At 40.9% G+C, this 26,281-nt stretch overlaps 1 protein-coding gene and 2 pseudogenes across 4 annotated transcripts in view; 1 reads left to right on the top strand and 2 right to left on the bottom strand.

Moving 5' to 3' along the window:
* Positions 1 to 10,879, top strand: part of SLC14A1 (solute carrier family 14 member 1 (Kidd blood group)) — a 54,827-nt gene extending 43,948 nt beyond the window's left edge. For 3 of the 4 annotated variants that reach the window (XM_069075399.1, XM_069075397.1, XM_069075405.1), the window contains 2 exons: positions 7,664 to 7,713; positions 10,588 to 10,879. In XM_069075399.1, the coding sequence (XP_068931500.1) occupies positions 7,664 to 7,713; positions 10,588 to 10,761 (224 nt within the window). In that variant the 3' untranslated portion in view covers positions 10,762 to 10,879. The remainder of the gene's footprint in view (positions 1 to 7,663; positions 7,714 to 10,587) is intronic. The other variant, XM_069075398.1, reaches the window with a different exon arrangement.
* On the bottom strand, positions 195 to 25,668 carry LOC138151868 (large ribosomal subunit protein uL30-like; annotated as a pseudogene).
* On the bottom strand, positions 15,255 to 18,498 carry LOC138153166 (pre-mRNA-processing factor 6 pseudogene; annotated as a pseudogene).
* Positions 25,669 to 26,281: the final 613 nt, after the last annotated feature.

The raw sequence follows: 26,281 nt of genomic DNA, 5'->3' as shown, positions 1-26,281 counted from the left end.
TTTTGACTTTTAACTCTGTGCTAAAGTGGGGCTCTGCTTCCCAAGTGAAGGGGGTACTTTAGGTTCTTTTGTGTAGCTGTTTTCAGAGGTCATTCTGGGGACCCATCAGTTTTTGGCTTTCCCAAGCTGGTATGATCTAGGGAAAGGTGTGTTTACTACCTTCTTATACTGTGCTCTGGGTTGTGAGTGACCACAAGCACTCTTTTTTTTTTTTTCTTTTTTTTTTTTTTTTTTTTGCTTCTTGGGAGGGATGAAGGCAGGGCAATTGGGGTTAAGTGACTTGTCCAAACTTGCCAGTTTTTTGTGTTAAATGTCTGAGGCCAGATTTGAACTCAGGTCATCCTGACTCCAGGGCTGGTACTCTATTCACTGAGCCACCTAGCCATCCCAACAAGCACTCTTTTCAACCCTGGATCTCTGTCCAGGGTCCCTGCTCTCCTGTGTCTGCAAGCTCTGCTGTGCTAGGGCTCCCCCTCACACTGGTTCTGAGTCCCAGGACTGCAACCCAGATCCAGATTTAGGCAATACAACAGTCCTTCCCCTGCTGCCTTGTTGGGAGGTTTGTGGGAGATTCTGGTTCCCCTCAGGCCTATCTATTACCATCTTAGCCAGAAGTCATAAGCCTTGTTTTCTCCAAACCTATGCCAGAGTACAGTGAGCTCTGGAAGGTCTTACTTAGCTGGAAAATATTTGAGTAGGGGCCTGAGGTTAGGCTGAGTGCTATATTCCTAGGAACAACCCAGATAAGTTCCAAGAGTTCTGTCACCAGAAGGGTGGCCACCAGGTGACAGATTTTTTTTTAGCAACCACTAATGAAACAGTATCCTAAGCTGTGCATCAATGGAAATATAAGTTATGTGCCACATAAGCTACTCATTTTCCCTTCAGTAAAATAGGAATAATATTAGCACACACACACACACACATACACACTACATTATAGCACAAGATTGTTATGAGGACCAGATGAGACAACATAGATAAAGTCTTTTTAAAACTTTAAAATACCATATAAATGCCAGCTAATATTATGAGCCTCGTTATCAAGCAATGCACATACTCACGACCTTACAAATCCTTCAAGCAATGCTGAAGTGTGTATGGATGTCTAGTGTCATGGAAAAACCTGGAGTGATCAGAACATTCTAGATTTGGAGGGGAGGTTTGCAATTCAGCATCAATCAGGAAAGAGCTCTGGGAGAAGGTGGCTATGTCTGAGTCCTAAAGGAGAAAAGAGACACTTTTTGGAGAGGAGAGAGTATGCTAGCCTAGGTGTGAGGAAACCCTTAGCAAATCTTCAGAGGTCAAGGAGAGAGTGCTCTAACCCTAAATGCTCTAACCAGGAGGGACAATTTTAAGGTGTTGTCATGTCACAGGTGGGAGGTAAAACAAAGGTTGTTTACACAGGGCTTTGAGGTAAAGCACATTCTTGGCAAGGAAAATATTGCATCCAGTTTCATGGAGCTCATTTCACAGTGATATCAAAATGACTTGCCATTTCAAGTCAAGCAAGTAAATAAATAACCAAGACAGCACAGAATTATTCCTTGCCTGTATCTGGTAAGGTCAATTGGGACAACTTAGATCAGGGGTGGAGAACCTGCAGCCGTAAGGCTACATTATGACCCTCCAGGTCCTCAAGTGCCCTTGGGTCCTTGGGCTTTTGACTGAATCCAAACTTCACAGAACAAATGCCCTTGATAAAAGAATTTGTTCTGTAAAACTTAGACTCGGGCAAAAGGCTGTAGCCAGGACCTAGAAGGCCACATGTGGCCTCAAGGCTACAGGTTCCCTACCCCTGATTAGATAAAAGCCCCCAAAGTTCTATCTGCTCCATGTCAGCTTTCAAATATGAACTGGCGTAATTAATTTTTATTTGTGTTAGTTCAAAATGTGAACATGCATATCTTTTATTCTGGGTTATCACAGTGCTGATCCTCATCTGCTTGTATTAGAGCGATCCTTGCCCATCTTAGCCTGTTGGAAGGGACAATGTCCACCAACAGCAGAAATCCTGCATGGCTCTAAATGGTCCCTGGTTCAGGACTGTAGCTCCAGCCATTTGGGGGCTTTTGTTGTTATTCAGTTGTTTTCAGTCCTGTTTGACTCTTCGTGACCTCATTTGGGGCTTTCATGGCAAAAATACTGCAATCATTTGCCATTTCCTTCTCCAGCTTATTTTACTGATGAGGAAACTGAGGAAAGCAGGGTTAACTATCCACTATCCACTGCACCACCTCACTGTCTCCAGGCTTCTGGAAAAACCATCTGGCTTTTGATTGTCCCTAGTGGATTACAGGGCTCTTCTGCTTGCTGTTAGGGTCAGTCTTAACTAAGGAAACAAATGGAATGAAACTCACAAGCGGGTGCTACTTTGTGTTCAACCCGACCTCAGGGAACTTACAGTCTTACTGGAGAGAAAAGACAAAAGGCACCTAAAAATAATAAAAGAACAGCAACAGAGAGTGTTCCTAGTCAGGGTCAATTGCCAGCAAGACAAAGACTGTAAGAAGAATGTGTTCCAGACAGGCTCTGAAAAGCTAGGAAGGTCTTAGTAAGAATGTTTCTAAGCTAACTATACTTTCCACTCTAAAATCACAATTAAGAAATTGTGTCTATCAAAAATATCTATTATGTGTTACAATTAAAAAAAAAAAAGATTGGTTTATCCTGTTTTGCTCAAAAATTTTTCTAGCACTCCTTTATCTTGAAAGTACTTCATGTCCTTCCATCCCATCCCCACCCCTGCCACCCCCGTAGTGTGACACATATCAGATGTGTTCTGGAGTGTGTGTATTGAAATAACCAAATTGTTAAATTTTCAGAGTAAGCATTTACACCTTGGAAATCAGCAAATGCTACAAAATCAGGGCACGATTTATTGTTTTGCTGATTTCTAGACTTAGGAAAGTTATGGGGAAAATGTTAGCAATGCAGACAAAACTTAAAAAGGTGTCCCACACACCACTGTAAATGCAGAGTCCTGGATTTAGAGACAGAGTACCAGGCCCAGGTTTGGATCCTGCCCCAGACAGTTACTAGCTGGATGATCCTAGACAAGTTACTTGATCTCTTAAGGCCTCCATTTCCTCATCTGTAAAATGAAGGAGTTGGGCTCAAGAACCTCTGAGATCCCTTCTCATTCTAAATGGAGGATCCTATGATCTGGTGACCTGACTTGACTTCTGTGTGATTATGGGCAAGTCATTTCAATTCTCTGGGTGTGGTTCCTTATCTGTGAAATCTGGGGATTAGCCTAGGTCATCTCCGGGAACTAGTCGATCTTCAAGAAGCTCCTAAGGGTACTGTGGTTCAAACTGGTTTGGAAAACTGCTAGAGGAGCCTGGAAAAAGGAAGGGCCAAGGTGGGCTGAAGTATTCAGACAGCTTAGTATATTGGGGAGAAAAGCACTGGAGTCAGAAGATGAGGGTTCGTGTGGCAGCTCTGCCATATACTATGTGTGGAATCAAGGAAGGCACCTAACCTCAGTTTCCTCATCTGCAAATTGTAGATAATGATGCTTGTACGACCTTGAATGGATGAATGAAATAATGAATGAATAATACATTTATTTTGGGCAGCTAGGTGGTACACTGGGCCCAAAGTCAGGAAGACCTGAATCCAAATACTTCCTCAGACACATACTAGTCTGTGACCCTGGGCAAGTCATTGAACCCTGTTTGCCTCAGTTTCCTCATCTGTTAAAATGAGTTGGGGAAGTAAATGGCAAACTGCTTCAGTGTCTTTGCCAAGAAAACCCCAAATGGAGTCATAGAGAGTCAGACACGACTGAAAAACAAGTAAAAAATACACTAAACCTTTATTTTGTGCCAAGTACTGGGCATACAAATAGAAAAGTAAGACAGATAGGGGAGACAACACATATGGAAGTTTTCAGATTTAAGACAGATGGAAAAGTCTTATTGTCCTTGAGGTGCAGCAGCCAAGCAGATGTTAATAATGCCTTTCTTTAAAATGTCATTATTTAATGTCACTTATAACCAGGGCTCTTGGTTTCTGGGATTTCTTCATCAGGTCTGAGGGGATAGGGTGGTAGTGGTTGATTTATTTGTCATTCGCTGCCTCCTGGACACCCTCAGGGAGTCTTGCTGCTTCAGCTAGGCTGGCTTGCCCACCCTGTGAGTGGCATTTGCTAGGCTGACTCTGTGTCCACAGGAGCTGCTTCCCTGGATGGTGGCTTGAGGGCTGGGCTGAAAGTGGAAATGGTGGTCTGGGGCCTTCCACCATTCTCAGGGCTGCTGGGCCTCTCTGCCTTTTAATGGTAGTTGGTCAACAGTTATTGGTGTTAATGAGGAAGGTGGGCCTCACCTTCGAAATGATTCCTCCCCTCAATGATGACTGGAAGCAGGTCTGTTAGTTTATGGGACACTGCTATCCTGAAGGATGATAAGATTTGAGGAAAGTGCTTTGTAAAACTATACAAAAGTAAACTATTTGGGAAGGCTCCTTGAACAAGGTAGAAATAGAATTTTTGCTTATTGGCAAAAGTGGCCTATTGGGCCAGGACCATAATCATACCCTTTGTGCTCAGATTCCTAAATAAGAGAATACAAGGCCCAACATTTAGAAGATTCAGAAATTCAGGAGCACAGTATTTCCAGGCAAGGTCATGTGAGTCAGGCTTGGTGAATACAGATGACAGACTAGATTCCCTCAGAGAATGAAGGTTTCTAACTCAGGGTGAAGAATAATAGCTCATTAGTCAGCCATTTCAGTAATTGACCTTTTAAATTGAATTTTGTACAAACTTTAACAAGTCCTTTGTGGCACAACTGAAAGAGGTTCTAGTCCTTCAAACAAAGGACCTGGATTCAGATTCTACTTCTACCACTGATAGTGTAACCTTGGATAAATTATTTAACTTCCCTAGACCTCATAGATTCCCAGAGTTCCAAAGTTACAAGGGAGCTTGGAGGTCATGGAGTCCAATCTGTACTTAATGCAGAAACCTCTTCTAGACCATCTCTAACAAGTATCATATATCCTTTTCTAGAAGACTTCCTGGATAGGGAGCCCATTACCTCCTGAGGCATCCTATTTCTTACTTTTGGCGGGAAGGTTTTTCTGTTTTTTTTCTTTTGTTTTTCCTTAATAGTATTTTATTTTTTCCAATTACATGTGAGAAGATTTTTCCTTACACTGAACCAAAATCTCTCTCCATCACCCATTATTCCTAGCTCTGCCCTCTGAATCCAAGCAAAACAACTCTAATTCCTTCTACATAATGGCTTTAACAGTCTGGCAAACAAGAGATATTGTTTTTGACTCCCAGCATTTCCTTGTAGTTTGATTTTTTTTTTTTTTGGCAATGTGGCCACAGTGAAGATTTAAAGGCACAAGAACTGTATTCAAATCCCAGCTCTGTTACTTCTTACCTATGTGAAATCAGTTAAATTATTTAATCTCTCTGAGTCTCAGTTTTATTGCCTGTAATATTAGAATTATAGAGTCTCCAAATTTTCTTGATCATCTACCCCAATGAGTAAACTTTTTTTTTTTTTTTGCTTTTTGGGAGGGGAGAAGGCTGGGCAATTGGGGTTAAGTGACTTGCCCAAGGTCACATGACTAGTAAGTGTTAAGTGTCTGAGGCCACATTTGAACTCAGGTCCTCTTGATTTCAAGTCTGGTTTTCTATTCACTGTGCTACCTAGCCACCCTCTAAGCAAACATTTTTGAGCATATACCTCGAGTATATATTTGTTGTTCAATCATTTCAGTCGTGACCATATTTGGAGTTTTCTTGGTAAAGATACTACAACAGTTTGCCATTTCCTTCTCCAGTTCATTTTATAGATGAGGAAACTATGGAAAACAGGGTTAAGTGACTTGCCCAAGGTCATAGCTAGTAAGTATCTGAAACTAGATTTGAACTCCAGTCTTCCTGACTCCAGGCCCCATACTCTATCCATTGTACCACCTACTTGACCATAGGTATATTTACTTCTTTACAAAGTATATACAGGGATTGTGGTACTAATAATTGCAGGCTAAAAAACTAGGTAAAATAGACATGAAAAGGGATGAGATAAAGATGAAATGATATTTGATCCCATGTATCCATGCAGGCTGCCCATCCTTATCTCTGGCCATTAAGATATTTCTCTTCCTTCCAGGCTTAGTTCAGTTACTACCTTCTCCATGAAGCCTTAGCTGATGCCTTCAGCTGAAGGTGATTTCTCCTTCCTCAAATATTACTAGAGTATCTTACCTGGGCCACTTCTTTGCCTCTGGGTCCGAAGTCAGGAAGATGTGAGTTCAAATCCAGCCTCACTTACTAGCTGAGTGACCCTGGATAACTCATTTAACCCCAATTACCTCCAAGAAAAAAAAAAAAAAGAAAAGAAAATCTCATTGACATCTGTGTGGAGGATGAATTGGAGGGTTGAGACTGGAAGAAAAGAGGTTAATTGAGAGGCAACTACAATAGTCCAGGCAAGAGATGATTTGGGCCTGCACTAGGCTGGTGAAAGAAACCACAGAGGGTAGAGATGTAGTGGAGGGTAGCAGCAGAAAGGACAAGATTTTATAACTGACTAGATCTATGGGGTAAAGGAGAAAAAAGAGTCAAAGATGTTGATGTTGTGGACGTGATTAACTATAAGAATGATGGCGCCCTCCACAGTTAAAAGGATGTCAAGGAGAAGGGTAGATCTTGGGGAAAAAACAAAGTAAGATCTTCCATGCAGCTCACAAATCATCCATATCTGTTTAAACTGTGTGATTCATGTCCCATCTGAAACATGTGTGTGTGTGTACATGCAAGGAGAAGGCTCTCAGTTACTGAACACACCCACAAAGAGTAGTCCAGGGGTGCCTACCACAGCAAGGCAGTCATCAAGATTAGGGTCAAGTAGCTTAAGGTCAGGTTTCCTTTATCCCAGTTCCTTCCACAGAAGAAAATGAACTTAATCTCTAATCCAAAAAACAATATGGAGCTATTTTGCAGGCAAGGATTAATGAGAATAGATTTCTGCACAAGAAAATTTGTCTGGTGGTAGTATAAAAGATGAATTGTAGGAGGAAAGAGGGAAGAAGTAGGAAGACCTGTGCAGAGGCTGTTGTTATAATCTAGGTGAGTAATAATGAGAGCCGATGACAGGGCTTTCTGGGGCAGCTAAGTAGAAAAGTGCATAGAGAAGGCTCCTCTTCCTGAGTTCAAATCTGGCCTCAGACACTTACTAGCTGTGTGACCCTGGGTAAGTCACTTAACCCTGTTGGCCTCAGTTTCCTCCTCTATAAAATAAGTCAGAGAAGGAAATGGCAAACCACTCTAGTATCTTTACCAAGAAAACCCCAAGTAAGGTCACAAAGAGTCAGACATGACTGAAAATGACTGAACAACAACATCTTAGGGCTTAGCAGTGGAAACAGGGAAGGAAAGGGGACAAAAAATATTGACAAGTTACCTCATTTCTCTAGGCCTAAATTTCATTATTTATAAAAAAGTCTGAGAAGTAGAGCAGGTTATTTCTGCATTCCCTTCTAGATGTAAAATTCTATTAAAATCAAAAAAGGCATATAAGTGATAAGGTAACCCAAAGAAAGAAAGATAATTCTGATTGCAGTCTGGGTTTTCAGAAAACAGCCATGTTTCCTTGAACAATAACTATTTACCAACACTTGTTTTTTATTTCCTTCCTAGCTCTGTTTACTGCTTACCTGGCCATAGCATTAACAAACATAATGGCTGTGGTAAGTATGCCTTTATCTAGATTTTGCTATTGTGTTAGAATGAGGACTGAAAGCTCCTTTGGAACTCCTCTAGACTGGTTCCTATCAAGACCAAGGGAGTTTGATTTTGTCCAACATCATAGTAAACTTTGGTCCACTGTGTCATTGGGTCTGTTGAAAGTACAAGTCATATGGTATAAAGCTGGTGATGCGTGCTGTTTTCAGGCTGTCTGTTAGATGCCACAAATCCATCTCCTAGTTAGATAGGTAAAATGTGAGTTCTCAGGGGCTAACCTGCATGTGTTCCAGTTTGGACACACCAAGTCTTTGGGACTTGGGGGACAAGGGCAAAATGAAAAAAAATAGTCATCCAACACCCCCCCCCCAAATTAGTACCTTCTTTTTAAAAATCACTTCTCATTCTTCCAGACTTTCATTTTTATCAGTCAAATGATCAGTAAATATTAAGTAAGCACAAGTCTGGTTTAATCATTAAATAAGCAGTGTGCTTTCAGCAAACCAATTCTATATCTGTACAGTCACCTGTGTCTGGAATACTCTCCCTGCCCTTCCTTCTTCAGCTGTGTTCCTCCCTGTCCTTTCCTGATCTCACCACTTCTATAGCAAACTCCCTCTCTGAACCTTCACTTGATCACTCTGCTTTGCAGCTCCCTGAGGTACTTATGAAACATTGTGCACTGTAATTTTTTTTTTTAAGCAATCGGGGTTAAGTAACTTGCTCAAGTTTACACGGCCAGTTATTTGTGGGTGTGGTGCTGAGTATCTGAGCCCAGATTTGATCCCCAGGTCATCCTGACACTGGAGCCAGTGCTCTTACTCGCTGAGCCACCTGGCCTCCCCTAAGCAATTGGGGTTAAGTAACTTGCTCAAGGTTACACAGCCAGGTGTTTCTGGGTGGGTGCTAAGTGTCTCAGCCCAGGATTCAATCACCAGGTCATCCCGACACTGGAGCCGGTGCCTTACTCCCTGTGCTACCTGGCCTCCCCTGTAATTATTTTTTTTAAAAACCATGTTAACTGTCTACTGTGTGCCAGCAACTAGAGTGCCAGGTACTAGAGAACCACAAAGGAAAAAAAGAGGCCCTGACCCTAAAGTCTTTACTTACATTCTACTGGACAAAAACAATATATCAGTTAACCAACAAGAACCTACTATTTGCGGGGCATTGTAGTAAACATTGTGAATACAGAGGCAAAGCTTCTGCTCTTAAGGAGTTCATGGTCTAACGTGGGAGAGACACCATGAAAACCACTATATACAAATTTTTATACGTGTGTGTATGTATGTACATAAATATATATGTGTATATATACACATATACTCTCAATTTATCAGTATATATGTATGTGTAAATGTACGTGCGCACTCCCCATTTATCCTGTGTGTGTATAGACTCGTCATTTATCCTGTGTATGTATTAATGTGTGGGTGTGTACACACACAGGATAAACGAAGAGTGAACTAAGAGGGACGGCACTAAGATTAAGGAGGAACAGGACAGGTTTCCTGTCGAAGGTGAGACTTCAGCCAAGGCTTAGAGGAAACCCAGGAATCCAGGAGACAGAGCTGAGGAGAGACAGTTGTGGGCATGGAGGAGACAGAGCTGAGGAGAGACAGTTCCAGGCATGGAGGAGAAGCAGTGGAGATACACAGAATGGGGAGATGTGCTGTCTTGGGGAGCACCATGAAGGCCAGCATCCCATCATAGAGTTTATAGAGGGCATAAGGCATAAGAAAACTGGAAAGACAGGAAAGGTGTCTGGTTATGACAAACACATTTTTGGAAGATCTGTCATTTCATTGTCATAAGGAATCCCTCCCTAGGAAAGCTGATTACCAGTTGACTCTTCAACTTAGAATCTGGGTGGTTAAGTGACTTGCCCAGGGTCACACACACAATTTGGGTGGGAGGTAGGATTTGAACCTGTGTCTTTCTGACCCCAAGACCATATCTCTGTATATTAGGCCATGTTGCTTCTCAAATAAAAGTAGATATAAAGTTAATGCAAAATAATATTTGCTGAGGGAAGTAGGAGGAAAAGGATGCTAACAGGGATTAGAAAAGGCCTTCTGTAGGAGTTTAGGGCCACTAGGTGGCACCACAGCGCACTAAGCACCAGGCCCCGAGTCGGGAAGACTCATCTTTCTGAGTTAAAATGCTGCCTCAGATGCTTAATTATCTGTGTGACCCTGGGAAAGTCACATCATGCTGTTTACCTCAATTTCCTTATCTGTAAAATGAGCTGGAGAAGGAAATGGCGAACCATTCCAGTATCTCTGCCAAGAAGCCCCAAAATGTGTTCACAGAGAGTTGGACAAGACTAATCAATTAAACAATAAAACCTATAGGAGTTGGCACTTGAGTTTTGATGGAAGCTGGGGAGTTTAAGGGTGGGGGGTAAAGAGAGAACGAATTCCATGCATGTGTGCCCTTCTGTGCCAAGATGCCCCACCAGTCCAGGAGACAGCCAGAAGGCCAGCACGGCTGCAAAGTACAGCAGTGCACAGTGAATCTAGAAAGCAAGGCTACAGCTGGATCATGAAGGGTTTTAAATGTTAAACAGGCGAGTTTGTACTTTATCCTAGGGGCCATAGGAAACGGAACCACTGGAGCTTCCTAAGTATGATAAGGGAGGGAACATGGCTGGGAAGAGGGATGGGCCAAGGGGAATATATACTGAAGTTCTAAAGCTGGAGCCAAAGGCCCTGGGTTCAGATCCCACCACAGATGCCAACTATCCGTGTGAACTTAGGCAAGTCATTGACCAAGGAGGTTAGACAGTACAGTCCCTGAGGAGCCTTCCAGCTCCCAAGCTCTGATCCAACCTCAGCATCCCAGAAGGACTCAAGTGACCTCTGTTCCCTCTTTTCCAGTTCGGGCTGTCACCATGTACCTGGCCCTTCTGCTTGGCCACACTCATCTTCCTCTTAGTGACAACAAAAAATCACTCAATCTACAAGCTGCCACTCAACAAAGTCACTTACTCTGAACAGAACCGCATTTTCTACCTGACAGCAAAGAAAAGGTTAGCAGAAAGCCCTTTGTGATGGAAAGACCAAAGCAAAGCCAACCCGTCTGACTTTATACCCAGATGACACCACTGACTTGCAGTATCTGTGAATTAATATCTTCCACTGTAGTAAAACCTTTCAAACTAACCATAAAGCAATTCACTACTCTTTGTTCTTGGGGGAAAAAAATCCTTTTCACTTGCTTGTTGCTTTCTGTTAGAGGTCAATGAGATGATTTGATTTGGGCTCATCTAAGATAGCAGTGCCCCAGTAAGGCACTACATCTCTCAGGGCCTCAGTTTCCTCATCTGTAAAATTAGATGGTTGGAATATGTGATCTCTATGTTCCCTTTTAACTCAAAATCCAGTAAGCCTATATTCTGACAAGTAGCAAGGGGCTGTGGATTTGTAAATACCTGATTTGGAGGAGAGTTGGAGAATAAAAGAATTCAGAGATCATAGTTTTAAAAGCCCCCCATTCACTAAAACAGAAGAGGAAGTGAGTACAGAGACTGCTGAGCTATTGCTCTCTCCTTGGTGTGATAGGATGATTGTAATTAACAGATGCATAAAAGATATTAACAGTGTAAAATATTAAGTGCAGTGCCTAACTGGCCTTTAGTTAATATAGCCCAAAGCAACATCTGACCCAAAGATCATCTCAAATAGAAAGGAATGTGCTTAAAACCTTCAATGCTGGCTACACTACAAAGCCTAACATCGTGAGAATGGCTAGGTGACATGGGATTATAAAAAGTGAGGGCAAGTTTCTATCCAGAGTTGTTTTATGTCCTCCCACTTATGGGACTCGTGGCCCTTGGGTCAGGTTGTTTTCCCCCCTCAGGACAAACAGCAGAGAAGGAGGGAGAGAGGGTAGGATTGATATCTGTCCTGCATTGTCCTCTTGTTCTGCTCTGGCACTGACTTCAAAAACACCTTCTCCTGAGAACAGAGTTATTGTGAAAAGAATGAAATAAATGAACCACTCTTCCCAGCTTCACCATCTCATTAAATACACAGAAAAGTAACACATTGATTGAACTAGCCTATAAAATACTTGGCAAAGCCAATTTACTTTAAATTAATAAAAATTATTTTGAATACTCCATGAATATGAGTAAAAGGAAATGGGTTGTGAATCCTCTGGCAATTTACAGTCATATTTTCAGATTTGATTTTTTGTGTGTATATTTTCAAAGCCTAGGACTTTTTCCATTGGGTAAAATAATTGTTTATTGATTTTACTTGTTGAATTAATACTCTATTAAATTAATGCAATAACTTTTATAATAAAAACTTTATCTCCTTAATTTATATAGAATTATACTACTGTGCTTTCAGAAACCAAAGGAGTTTAAACTACCAAAAGAGTGTATGTTCAGGTGTGTATGCTAGAATGTTCTGCTTAAGATCCCCAAAATCACTGTAGAGCATGATCCCTTCCTCTTTTAATCAGTGTGACTGGCTGACTGAGCTGTCTGCCGGCATTAAGCCATCCAGTAACCATTTAAACTGGTTAATTATATTTTTGCTGGCTGGCTTGATACTGATTGACAACTCAGCTAGCCAGGGACAGGGACTGGAGGAACATTGAAAACAATGAATGTATCCTCTTCCTTCAGGGTGCTGCCACTTTTTCAACACAAGAAGAATGTCTCAGGTAGCAGATGGAAGACACAAAGTGTATGCTGCTTTGCCAAAAAACACTAGAACAGCACACACCAGACCACTGCTTAGTCTGGTCCTCATCACTTCAGGAGAAATTTCAGGGAGGGAAGATTATGGTGGTCCAGCTGAAGACAGAGCATCCTTACTTGGCTCAGTGGCCCAGTTTGGTTACATCCTAGAACAGGGCTGGGCAACCTGCAGCCTTGTGGCCACATGTGGCCTTCTAGGTCTGTGGGTGCAGCCTTTTGACTGAGTCCAAGTTCTACAGAACAAATTCTTTTATTAAGGGGATTTGTTCTGTGGAGTTTGGATTCAGTCAAAGGGCTGCACTTGAGGACCTAGAGAGCCACACGTGGCCTTGAGGTCACAGGTTCCCTACCCCTGGCCTAGAATATACTGTGAGGAAATGTGATAGTGCTTTTACCACTTGTTGGTCATTATAACACGGTTTGTGCATGCCACCAAAATGCCTGCTCAAAGTGGAATGACATTTTTGCTAAAATACTAATCTGCCATTTGAGAAGTTTTACAAAATATTGCTTTTTACTTAGAGTTTTCAGTGCAAAATCTATATTTAAACTCACTGAAGTGATGGACCAAACAAGTAATCAGCCAATTAACAAGCATTATTAAGCATCTGCTACTCACCAGGCCGTGCACTAGGAGACAGAGATACTAAGGCAGCCTCTGCTCCCCAGAAATGTACCTTCTCTTCAGTGGCCCAAGGAAATAATAGATGGCAGCTCTTTTTCCTCTTAGGAAAATACACCAATTTTTTTCATATGAAGGCCCTCATGATCAGCGTTTTTTTTATTTCTTTAGTTTGCAACTGCAATTCATTTCAACAAGCATTTATTATGTGCCTACTGTGTTCTAAGAGCAAGGTATACAAAAAAAAAGAACAAAAGACCCTACCTTCTAGTAAGTCATTATAATGCATACATTTCTACAGGAAAAAAAGACATTTTCAGCCTTTGAATTGACATTTATTTTGTCAGAGAATTTGTGAAATGAGAGCTCTAGAAATCAGGAGAACAAGAACAGCAAAGATAACAAAATATTGCATGGGTTCTGAAATCTGTGTTCCAATTAACAATGAGCGAGTCACAATGGAGATGGTCCATGTGTGACTCATGCTCAGAGTGCATCGGTGACGGGTAAACTTCTGCTCTGAATAGAGCAGCTTTGCATGAAGCGATTTCACACAATTGTAAATATACTTATTTGAAAGCACTGTAAATAGGACAAGCTAAAATGGTGTTAATTTTCTTGTTTCCTGTTATATAATGAGAATTATTCTAACAACATGAATATATTTTTATCTTTGTTCCAAAATGAAGGGCACTTGAGTGTGTGTTTTTTTCTATCATTTGTATTATGTTTATATGTGAGCTTATACCAATAAATAAATATAATCACAATTCAGTCACAAGTGCTTGTTTTAAAGAGAAAGAGGAGAAAGAGGGGGGGGAAAGAGGGAGGAAAGGAGAGAAAGAGAGAGAGAGAAAGAGAGGGCATTCATTCATTCAACCAAAAGAATTTACTTTCTGTAGCAAGGCAGATTAGACATAAAAACTAAATAACTATAATACATAACATTACATGACAAATGCATTAAAGAAGCACAAAACCAGGTACTTACTATGGGGAGGGAGAAAGAGACAGTGAGATAGTAGGGTATAATGGCTAGGAACGGGATCTGAAGACTTTGGTTCAAATTCTGCCAATGCTATCCTTCTGACAATGAGCAAATCACTTAACTTCTAAGACCCTCAGGTAACTCTAAGACTCTGTACAGCACCCAAGGCTCCCTTGCACATGATCCCCACCTTCACACTAGTCCATTCTGGGTGCTGGTCAACTTTTCAATAAAACTATAATTCATGAGCCCTTACTAGTGTGTTTCTTTTATCAGGCAACCTGAGGACATAATCGTTCAAATCAAACAGTATGGTAAGACAATTGACAAAGTTTCCCCTATATGTCCCAAGATAGACTCTCCCACAAATGATCATGCCATTAAGGTGGAATGATGACCAAGGTAACATACCTGATGATCAAGGTAACATACATGGCAAGACACACATATGGCCAAGACACACTCAGAGATCAATACAGAGCTTCCAAGGTCCTCTGGTGAAGTCACTGAACAAGTTGCTTTCCCTATAGAGCCAAAGTCCTTTTATGACCTGTTTTCTCCACTACATGGGTCAGCTGGGTGGCACAGGACCTGAAGTCCTGGAGATGAATATTCCTGAGTTCAAATCTGGTCTCAGACACTAGCTGCGTGGCCCAGGGCAAGTCACTTAACTCTGCTTGCCTCAGTTTCCTCATCTGTAAAATGTACTGGAGAAGGAAATTGCAAACCATTCCAGAATCTCTGCCAAGAAAACTTCAAAATGGGGTCATGAAGAGCAGGACACAACTACAATTCAACTCAACAACTTTCTCCAGCACACTGCTCTCTGTTGAATGGTCTTCATTGTTCTCTGCTGCTGCCATTGGGTATTTCTAATGTTCTTGGCTTCTATTTGTTGGTCTCCACTGAAACATTCTTGGCTATAGGGACTCTGCTGCAGAAAAAACCCTCAGCCCTAGGCCATCCTTTTCAGATGCACTCATCAGACTAGCTAGTTAGGGAAAGTCCTTGTGCATTTTAAGTTTCTCTTCTGAACCAACTCTTCTTCTGTGACTCTTTGTTTAATTCTTTTCTGAGCAAGAAATTTTTCTGGCTCTATGATAACCCCAGTCAAAGCAAGTCATTTCCCTGGTCTTCATTTAACAAACTGTAAAGGGGCTGAATGAAGCCATGGTGGTAAGATTGTTTTCAACCCTCATCATGTTTCTTGTGTTCCATGAAATCCCAGGCATCTGGCTAAATGGAACAAGACTGCAAAGTATGGGTGAACCGTGGATTGTGACCTGGATAAGCCAAGAGAATTCCCACATTGATCAAATCACAGGTCCTTTACTACCACTATGAATGTGTTCAAGTAGGTGTATACATGCATGCATACATATACATAGACACACACACACACACACACACATTGAACTGAGGGATCTGGAATTGTTATTTCACCATTGTAGGGAACTTCCAGTATGGGGACTCTCTCTACAGATGCAAATCAGTGACTCATCTGTAGCTTACACTCTTTTTTTTTTAAAGATTTAATTAAATTTAAAGAGCAAGTCAGCCCTCTTAAAGAGATTGCTTGCCCAGCACATCAGCATTCAAAGTCTTAGTGTCTCAAAATCCATTCCTCATGCCATGCACAGTTCATTTGAAAATTATCAGTAGCACAGCTACTGGTAGGCCTTGCTTTACCACCTGCCTTCTTTACCTGGAACAGCAAGACAAAACTACTCCCTCCAGGGACCAGGACAGGAATGGGTAGAGAACAAGCTAGAAGGTGTTTTTAATCCTAGCTGTTACAAGTGCAAGGATCTCCCCAATCTTTTTCTGCTCATTCTCAACGTCCTTGGACACTTCACACTAAAGCACTTCCTGACCTCTTCCTGCTGCTTCTCTGTACCATGTTGTAATTCAAATTTGTAAGGAGAAGCCCAGGTATCCCCCAAGTCTGAGTCAGTCTTTACTGTTTGTTGGAACCATTCTCTGACCTTGGGAATCTTCAGTTCACTCCAGAACAATTTAGCCACAGTTAACAGGACATGGGAGTCATGCTCACACTTCTTCAGGGCACCTGTACTCTTGGTCTTCCTCTGGGGTCTTGCCTCAAGGAAAATGGCTTCTGACCACAGGATGCCTGAGTTGGGAAATTCCTACGGTTCCTCTGCCATGAATGCATTGGTGACATTCTTCAGTCCAACTCGGTATTCTAATCTCACAGATTCTAACCACAGTTCTGGGTTCTTTGAATTTTTCAAATGAGACTTCACCAAAATGGTTCTTGCTCTGGTTAGCTGAACAACCTTCTCCTCCAGTCTTGGAAATAAAAGTCATAGGGGTATGGAATGGGGCTTTTCTTCCACCCCTGTTTGTAGGTTTCCCAGGCTTTTTCAGTCAGCTCCTATTGCTCTGCAATCTGCCCTTGCACTGCCTACAATTTGGGGTAATCTTCAAAATGCTTCAAGACTTCTTCAGAGAGATCCTGGGCAGCTGCAATGTTCCCCAGTGCCCATTCAAGCTTCACAGATTTCATGAACACCCTTGTAGTGAAAATGCTACCCTGAGCCTTGGCCAGCAACCTCCTTGCCCACTTGTATCCATTGTTCTCTGACTCAAGTTTCACAGCAGTAACCAAATCCCTTCACTGTTGGGGCTGGCCTGGAAAGTCAAGGCTAAGATGCTCTCAAGGCAGGCACATCTCCTACCAGCCTCCTGGACTTGGTACCCCTGAGGCAGGACACCTCAGCCTTTGGGTGGTGGGCCCCTGCTTTCTGTAGGAGACCTTTGAGGGACTCCCTGGTCCCAGGGTTCTTCTTAAAGTAAGTGTCTCACAACCACACACTCTTCTTGCTAGAGAAAACTTGCAGGGCATAGGCATAAATAACTTGTGTTCACTTCAGTGCATTGTGGGCAACACGACTATCTGCATCCTCCAGTCAGCTATGTGTTCCATCTTCTTCCTCAATCCCAATTCCAATGACTGTACACATAATAGCTTGGCTAGAGGCAACACTCCAGCTTTACCACACTCCTCAGCATCCTGGCTTTCTGTGGATTCTACGCTATTTGCTCTAAGTGATGTGATGGCTTCTGTCAATGATTTTCTCTACCATCTGAGCATTTCAAGTGGCTTCCTCTAGTTTCACTTTCGTAATCCAGATGTGCCGATCTGTGGGAATCTTCTCACAACTTTATGTAAGACCTCGCAGACATTCTCAGGGGTCCCCATCCTCCCCAAAGCAAGCCAAAATTCCACGCTAGTGAAGCAGCTTTCCACAGCTTGGCTCAGCATTATTCTAGCATCTTCTGGCTCTTCAACTCCATAGCTGTCTTCCACAAGAGAACAGAGTTTGGAACACATTCAAGAGCTTTCCTAAGAGCATGCTCCTTTGCTCAGATATCTGTTTCTAACTCTGCTTCTCTGATGTATATCTGGGATATGATGAACAGCTCGAGCAGCCATGGCCTTGGCTGTATCACCGGACTGTACACGGACTGCTTCTAGCCATTCATCTTCACTCTTGGGACGCATTTCTATTCCTTTCATAATGAGGTTTTGAGCTACTTCTAGTTTTTCAGTGACTTTTTCCAGGTGGAGGAAGCAATCCATGCTGGAAGATAATGAGGATATGTCTCTCTCACAGACTTTAGAAGTAAGTGAGCTTTTAAAAATTTCATTGATATCCATGTGTGGAAATCATAGAATTTAAATCTGTGAGATAATGCTTGGGATCTACCACTGTCTGCCCACTCCCCAAATCAGGTACCTGGCTCAATCGCATATCCATCTAGGGGCTCCTGACTTGGCCAAATTTCCTTATGTTCCAGCTATCATTAGTCCATGCGTCATTCCGCTTGGATATGGAATATTTAATCCTTCTGTGTAGGGTATATTCAGACCTCCAAACTGTGTTTGTCAGGGATCCACTGAAGTGTGGTTCTCTCCAGCCTGTAAATGTTTAGCAAAGAATCTGTCAGAACAGGAGTAAGTTTCTCATATCATGAATTCCACTGGCATTTGTTTCTAGTGTCACCAACTTCAGGAACATTTAGCCACTCTTCTTCTGTAACTTCTGCCAACTTTTTTCCCAGATCTGAGAACATAAGGACATTCCATATGGTATTTTTCACTGTATTCTTTCTCCCTCTGTTCCCTTCTTCTCTTCTTTCATCTATCCTTTAGTCCAATGCTGCATAAATAGCATCCACTTTCTCATTATCTTTTTCACAAGGACCACTTGAGAAAAGACTTCCATCAAAAACAATAAACTCATCATAGTTCGTGTTATTCAGAACTTCATCATCATTATCTGCATCCTGGTTTGCCTTCATCTAGTCCCCTACAGTCCTCTTGCCTGGTGAAGTATGTTGGTCATCCATAGGATCACTGGCATTCCAGGCAGGCCCAATACCTGATGGGGCAGTGAAACCAGTGTCTCTGAGGCCCAGCCCCGCATATAGCCAAGGGGCATGGTATTCCCAGGAACAGCAGCAGGAAATTTGGGGGGGGGTAGCTAGGGAAACAGAGGGGACTCCTGTGTTACTCCTTGAGACTGTGCTGTTGCAGAACCACTAGCTTATACTCTTAGTTGCCTAGGATATTGAAAGATGGCTCAGTGATAGATTATCCTTATAGGGCACCTTCTTCAAAGTCCATAAAAGCTTAACATCAGGTTGGCTGCAAGGGCTAAAGTTTTTAGCCCAACAACTTTTTAAGAACATCTATGAAATTACAATACACTAATATGTGTTACAGAGCACAAAGATAAAAGTGAAAGTTATCTTCTGTCCTCAAGGGTACCAGCAAGCTATCCTGGAGGCAATAGGAAGCAGCATGCACCAGGCAAGTCAAATCTCCACCACCACCTTGACCACCATTACCCTTCAGACCCTGATGGAGAGAGGACTTTGGAAGAGCAGCACTTCCAGCCCATTGTCTGTAACCATCATCCTGGGAAGCAATCCCTATGGAGGAGCAATCTGGCAACTGCTCCTGCAGGAGCCACAAACAAAGCTACTAAAGACACAGAAATGGAAGTTCTTGATACCAAAGAACTTGGAAGTGTTGAATGGTTCAACAGTAAAAACTGATATGATTTTATCAATAGAAATAGCATTAAATGACTAATATTGAAATATTTTACACAATTGCACATGTATAACCTATATCTGGTTGCTCATCATCTCAGAGAGGGGGAAGGGAGGGAGAGACAGAATTTAGAACTCAAAACTTTAAATAAAAATGCAGAAGGAAGGAGGGAAGGAAAAAAGGAAGAAAGAAAAAGACAAAGAACATTAAAGACAAAGCCTTACCTTCTTCTTTGGGGCTGTACCCCTGGACAGTGGGCCCTTTCCATCTGACTTGCAGTTAAAACCTTCCATATGTGTTATGTTCCCCATTAGAATATCTCTTACTTTTCAATTTGTTTGCTGAGAACTGTTAACCTTTAAAAAGTTTGGTTAAAGGAGACAACAGGCTAGGTGATAAACAGTTACATCATTTATTCCCTTTTAAGACTAGTGCATTTGTACAAGGAGTTAGGAGAGCTAAGTCCTAACTGATGAACAAAGGAATGAGAAAGTTTAATACATTTTAGAACCATCCCAATTCAGGGTGGCTGTGTCACACAAATTTATGATCTCCATAAATGTTTAATCATCATGTGAGGAAGGAATTTTCTTAATTGAATAGATGGTAAATACAATAAAATAGGAGAGTTGACAAAGTGTCAATTGAAATTATGATTCAGGATATCTGTGTTTTCTTTACCATTAACATTCCATAACATAGTATATATCCAAAAATATTAAGATAAGAAAAAGTCCCATTACTCAAGTTAATGCCTTGAGTTAAGGGTCTCATCCTTAAGGGCCATAAAGTAAGCCTGGTCTTGCTTTGTTGACAGAAGAAGAGGTATTCTCCAAGCTCACTCAGAGAGCAAAGACAAAGCAGGGTCCATTTGAAATTTATGATCTCAGGATGTTCTGGCTTTGCCGACACAGGAAAAAGTCTTTTTAAAGCAAGGCAAAGCAGCCTGTTTGATTAATTCAGACTTTGGCCAAAAATATGATATTTAATGATTATCAGAACTTTGCACACAGTAAGTGCCTAATAAATGCTTCCTTCTCCCCCCCATACATTCATTCATTCAAGGAGCTTACGTTCTAGAGTACATTCTAGTTATTACAAAGTATTTTGCATGCTTATTTCATGTGATCCTCACAGCAAGCCAGTGAGGCAAGTCATGCAAATACTGTTAGCTCTTTTCTCCATTGTTGTGAATATTTGTGTGAAAGTTATAAAGAACTATACAAATAGAAGACATTATTTACATATCTAGGTTAAGACAAATCATTGTATTTATTCACTAGGCAACAGCATCAGATCTGTGTATTTTCCATTCTTGATTTGTGTACCAGTAGTCAAAGACATTAAATTACCCCTGGGCAATATACACATAATGGGCTATTAAGGGAAGCTATTAGTGTTTGTGAAGTATGCTCACTTTTTAAGGCTATTTTATGAATGGCTCAAAGGAGATCATCTCCAATCTGTAATGCTGCCAAGCTGGGTGTGGACCAACCCCAGACCCTGGAGTCCCTTCTAAAAAGTGGGAAGATAAGAAGTATGGGGGATATGGTCTTCTTTGACACAGAATCCCAGCTACTATACTTAACTAGTTTTATAATCACAGGCATATCCTTTAATTCTGAGCCACAGTATCCTGATACCATAACTAAGAGCCTGGCTATGACATCAGACTCCTGATTATAAAGATGATAAAGAAACATAGAGATGACAGGGAATGAAGCACATCTGTGCTCTGCTCTGGTCAGTCTGCTACTTCTAAACACTAAGTTTAGTTCTAGGCATCATATTTTAGGAAAGATATTGGTAAGCAACTGTGACATATGAAAAGTTTGAGAGACATTTATGCATAATTAATCATTTTATTAATTATGGCTACTGAATAATTAATAAAAAGATGATCATTTGACCATCTTTCATAAGCCAAAAACCCTTCATGGAGGCCTCTCAGAGCTTTTATGCCCTTGGAAGAATGGGTGTCCTCAAGAGGTGGCAATCAACTCTGATTGGATAACAATGAGAGAATGAATATTATAATAAAAGAAGAGTTTATTCTACTGAGGTGCTAGGGAATGCTATTCTCATCACTCAGTCTTGGACAAAGAGACTTTGGTCTCTGTTCAGATCACCTGCCTGTCTAAGGCAATCTAGAGAGAAGGGGGAATCCACTTCCACTAAGACCTGTCTGACTAAATCACTGGAAATCTAAAAGGCTGGAATTCACCATTTCACCTGGATTAGAATTTCTTTACCTTTTGATCAGATCTGAGTATTCCCAGTTGGGTGTGTCATGCCCAATATTTCATCTTATCATTAACCCTGCCCCTCAAAAGCTGACTCAATAACCTACAGGAACTAATTTCTGAATGAGGAAATAGAAAGGGGAAAAACCTTAGACCCAATTCAATAATTGGCTATTAATATAAGAGAGCAATAATCATTTCTCTCACTACAGAGCACCCAGAGGAAGGTGACCAAGATGCTGAAGGGTTTTGAGATCATTCATACCATACATGAAACAGGGATCAGACCTTTCTTTGCTTGACCCAAAGACAGAACTAGGAGCAATGGATGGACCAGAAAGACTGAGCTCTCATGTAATGGAAGAATTCCTAACAATATTGTCTAAGAGCTGAATGAGTAACCTTAGGGGGCATAAGTTCCTAATCACTGGATATCTTCAAGTAGAAGTGGAAAACCACTCATCAGAATATTAAAGAGATTTTATTCAAGAATAAGTTATAAAAAAGAAAGTCCCCAAATCTAAGTATTCAACAGTCACATGAAAAAAAAATGTTCCAAAGAACTAATAATCAAAGAAATGAAGAATAGAGTGACTATGAGGTTCCATACATCAGACTGGCAATATTGACAAAAACAGAAAATGATCAGTGGAGGGGATGTTGGGAAAACAAGTACATTAATGCACTGTTAATTGATTTGTGAATTGGTGCAACCATTCTGGAAAGTGATTTGGAACAAAATGCTACTCGGTGTTTCACTTAACAGTACCACTAATAGGCCTATACCCTACAGAGACCAAATCAGACCCACAGGTACAAAAATACTTATAGCAGCTCTTTTATGTAGCAGCAAAGATCTGGAAACTACGGGGGTATCCATCATTTGGGAAATGGTTGAACAGATTATAGTATATGACTTTGATAGAATACTATTGTAAAATGATGAAAGGTGTGGTTTCAGAGAAAGCTGGGAAAGCATGAACTGATACAGGGTGAAGTAAATAAAAAAAGGAGAACCTTTTATACAATAACAACATTGTAAAGGTAGATGACTATGAAAGACTTAAGAACTCTTATCAATGCAATTATCAACCGTGATTCAGTATGATGGATGATAAAGCCTATTTCTTACCCTCTGACAGAGACAATGAACTCAGGGTGCAGAGAAACTTTCTATTTAAATGGCCAATGCAGGAATTTGTTTTGATTAACCATATATATTTGTTTACAGGCTTTGATTTTTTTTCTTTTTTTTCAGGATATGGGGGAAATGAGAAGGAAAAAAAAACAGATTTTTGTTAAGTGAAAACTCAGTTTTTTAAAAGAAAGAGGAAGTATCTAAGGTCCCTTCCTAATCTGAGAGTCTAGTAAAACAAGACTATGTCAATGTTTTGCCTTTGTTTTTGTCCTTTTGTCTTATTAATGACTTGAATTTCTAGAACTATGCCAAATTAATACTGGGAAGAAGGGAGAGCTTGGATTTATACTTATTTGTAATGGGAAAATTTCTAGTATTTCTCCATTGCAAACAATACTAGCTCTTGGTTTTAAATGAATGATTTTGATCATATCAAATAAAGAATGAACCTTTCCATAACTATTTAAAGGTTTATAACATAAATTAGTATTAGAAAACTTTTTTTTTCTTCATCTACTGGGGGCAGCTAGATGGCACAGTGGAGAAAGCTTTGGGACTGTGAGATGAATGGAAACCCTGAGAGACAGAGTTTTTGGGTAACTAAAATTGCTAGCTAGCTGGCAATCAATAAATTAATGGTCAGTGTTTCTCTCATTAACCAAAGACACCAAGGGAGACCCTGAAGTGCCTTAAATCTCTTCTGAAAGGGAACACCCCTGACAAGTGAAAATCAACCCTGATTGGTAGACATTTAATAAGGAGGCGGGCTAAAAGTCTTTAGCTCCTCCTGCTGAGAACATAACTTGATCTTGAGCCTCAGCAGCCTCAAGGAATCTGGTCAGGAGAAGCCATCTCCATCCCATGCTCTCTACTAGTTTTCTTCATAAGCTCAGTTAACCTGAACTCTAATGGATGGGACCAAGGACAGAGGGTTCCTCCTCCAGGCAAAATGTCGCCCAGACTGGATTCTGTTTATACTCTAAACAAAAATTAGTACTCCCAGTTAAGTGGGGTCCTGCCCAAAGTTAATAAGCATGTGCTTTGAGAACTAAGAGCAATCTCATCATCAACCATGCCCTTTTTAGGAGTTGGATTTTAATAGAAGGAAAAGGATGGATCACAAATTAAATAACTAATTATTAATGTAATAGCATAATATTAATTTTTCTCACCTGGAGTCAGGAAGACCTGAGTTTAAATATAGTCTTAAAAATTAGCTGTGTGGCCCTGGGCAAGTCACTTAACCCTTTTTGCCTCAGTTTCCTCATCTGTAAAATGAAGGTAATAATGTCACCTTCCTCCCATCTTCCAACAACCAACCTTCCTGTGGTTGTGAAGATAAAGTGAGATAACAGTTATGAAGCACATAGCACAGTATCTGGCACAAGCTCTATATAAATGTAAGCTTTTATTATTATCTTTGAAATATTTGTGGGTTTTATCATACTTCTACTCCCTGTCTCACAGGGTTGTCATGAGGGCAGTGCTTTGTAAACTCTAAAGCCATGTCAAATTGTGAATGGTTGGTTATGATCTACACTGCATCTGAATTGTCCCACCCTACAACATGCTTCTCTTCTGCCTCATCTCACCCTTAACTGATTTATTGGCAAAGAAAACATAATCAAGAAAGTAAGCCTGATGTAAAGGAAGTGCTATGATGAATTCTAAAATATGTTTCCTGCTCTTTGGAGATTTTATAGTCTACTACCTGTCCTTCTGGCTTAGATAATTGAGGGGGAGGAAATTATTGAACTACCTGAAAGACATGATCAAAAAAAGAGCGCAGACATGACCTTTCAAGAAATTATCAAGGAAAACTGCCCTGATATTCTAGAAACAGAGGGTAAAATAGAAATTGAAAGAATTCACCAATCACCTCATGAAAAACTCCCAAAAGGAAAACTCCTAGGAATATTGTAGCCAAATTCCAGAGTTCTCAAGTCAAGGAGAAATATTGCAAGTAACCAGAAAGAAACAATTCAAGTATTATGGAAATGCAATCAGGATAATACAAGATTATATTAAGGGCTCAGAGGGCTTGGAATATGATATTCCCAAGGCCAAAGGAGTTAGGATTAAAACCAAGAATCATTTACCCAGCAAAACCGAGTATAATCCTTCAGGGGAAAAAATGGATATTCAATGAAATAGAGGACTTTCAAGCCTTCTTGATGAAAAGACCAGCGCTGAATAGAAAATTTTGTCTTCAAATACAAAACTCAAGAGAAGCATGAAAATATAAACAGGAAAGAAAAATCATAAGGGATTTTTTAAAGATAATTGAGGGCAAGAGACCTGTGTTCTAACCTCTGAACACAGTAGAGATAAATATCTAAAGTTCTTTTTTTTTTCTGTCACAGGTATTTTTATTAACAGACCATTAGAAAAATAATCATGGTGTAGAGACCTTTAATTCATTCTTCTAATAAGCCTGTTGATCTGGTCTTCCCTGTTACCAGCATCTTCACCTTCCACAAAATGTGTAGTCTTTTTCTTCATTCCACCTCATGGAGAAGATAATTTGAAGGGCCACAGGAAGTTGTTGGCAGCTTTGAAGTGCTTGCCAACAGTGTAGATCTCATGGATCAAGTCCTCCATGCAGATAATTCCATATTTACCAAGAGATTTTGCAATAAGGGCATTATCTGTCAGGGCAATTCTCTGTTTCTTGATCTTGCCATAACCACGTTTGTAAATCAAGTCATTCACAGACTTCAGGTTTGGATAACCCCATGCAATGTATGGTTCCACAATCCTTAGCATGTTAATCGAGGCCTTGTTAAGCCTAACAAAAGTGCCATTGAAGATTTGGCGAAGGCAAAGAAGCTGCACTGCTTTTCAGACCTTTGGGCTGACACCATTGATACCCCTGATTCTGATCACAAAAGCTAACTTGGGTTCCGCAGGTATGTAGTAGTTGCCAGCTTTGCGTGCCATTCTAGCCAGCTGGATTTCACTTCTGTACATCTGTCTGTACTCCTTTTGGTAGGCTTCAGCTTTTCCATAGATAACTTTTCTCTGTATTTTACAGAGCTTTTTTTATAGTCATCTTTGTCTTCAAACGTTTGGCCTTCAGTATTGCAAAAGCCTTTCTTTTTTTCAGAAGGAATTCTGAAATGTATGGTAGCTTCTTCTTTTCGTCTATGCCCACCATGATTCCAGCCGGAAAAAGAGCAATATCTAAAATTCTATCAGGAATATACCCTTCATTTCCCAGCTGGCCAGGTGGTGAGCATTGCTACAAAGACTCAGTATGTCAGGGATACCTACCCTGAGAACAAAGACAAGAAAAAAGACAAAATCCAGCCTCAGACTGGATACCTGACACCTAGTAGGTGTGTGACCCTGGGCAAGTCACTTAACCCTATTGCCTCACAAAAAAAAAAACAGACTAAGAAAATCCACTGGATGGAGGTGTGTTGGGAGGGGGATGCATCTTGCTCTGGGCACCTTCCCTTCTATGTCCTTTTCAGTATCTTTTCCCCCAGGTCTTAATGGTGAGACAAAGCACATGGAGCCCCTGGCATGTTTCTGTCCCCTTCTGTGTTTGGGGTAAAAGAACAGTTTCCACCTCCCTGCTTTAACTGCTTTCTGACTCTACTTCTTTCCTGGAAGGGGAAGAGATAAAGGAGTTATCCTACCACTAAAGCCCCCAAGTAGCCACAATCTGGCCGACCCCTGCCTTGTTTGCTGTCTTTTTCATTGCTATCAATTTATTCCTTAACATAAATGAAAATATGGTGGGCAAAAGATCTTGACTGGCATGATATAATGACAATAGC

This window comes from Petaurus breviceps, unplaced genomic scaffold (assembly GCF_028583685.1).
Source record: "Petaurus breviceps papuanus isolate PSGF00001 unplaced genomic scaffold, PetGlider_PUasm1.0 151, whole genome shotgun sequence".
Classification (NCBI taxonomy): Eukaryota; Metazoa; Chordata; class Mammalia; order Diprotodontia; family Petauridae; genus Petaurus; species Petaurus breviceps.
Note: the sequence above shows the minus strand (reverse complement) of the source record. Positions and strands in the feature narration are given on the sequence as shown.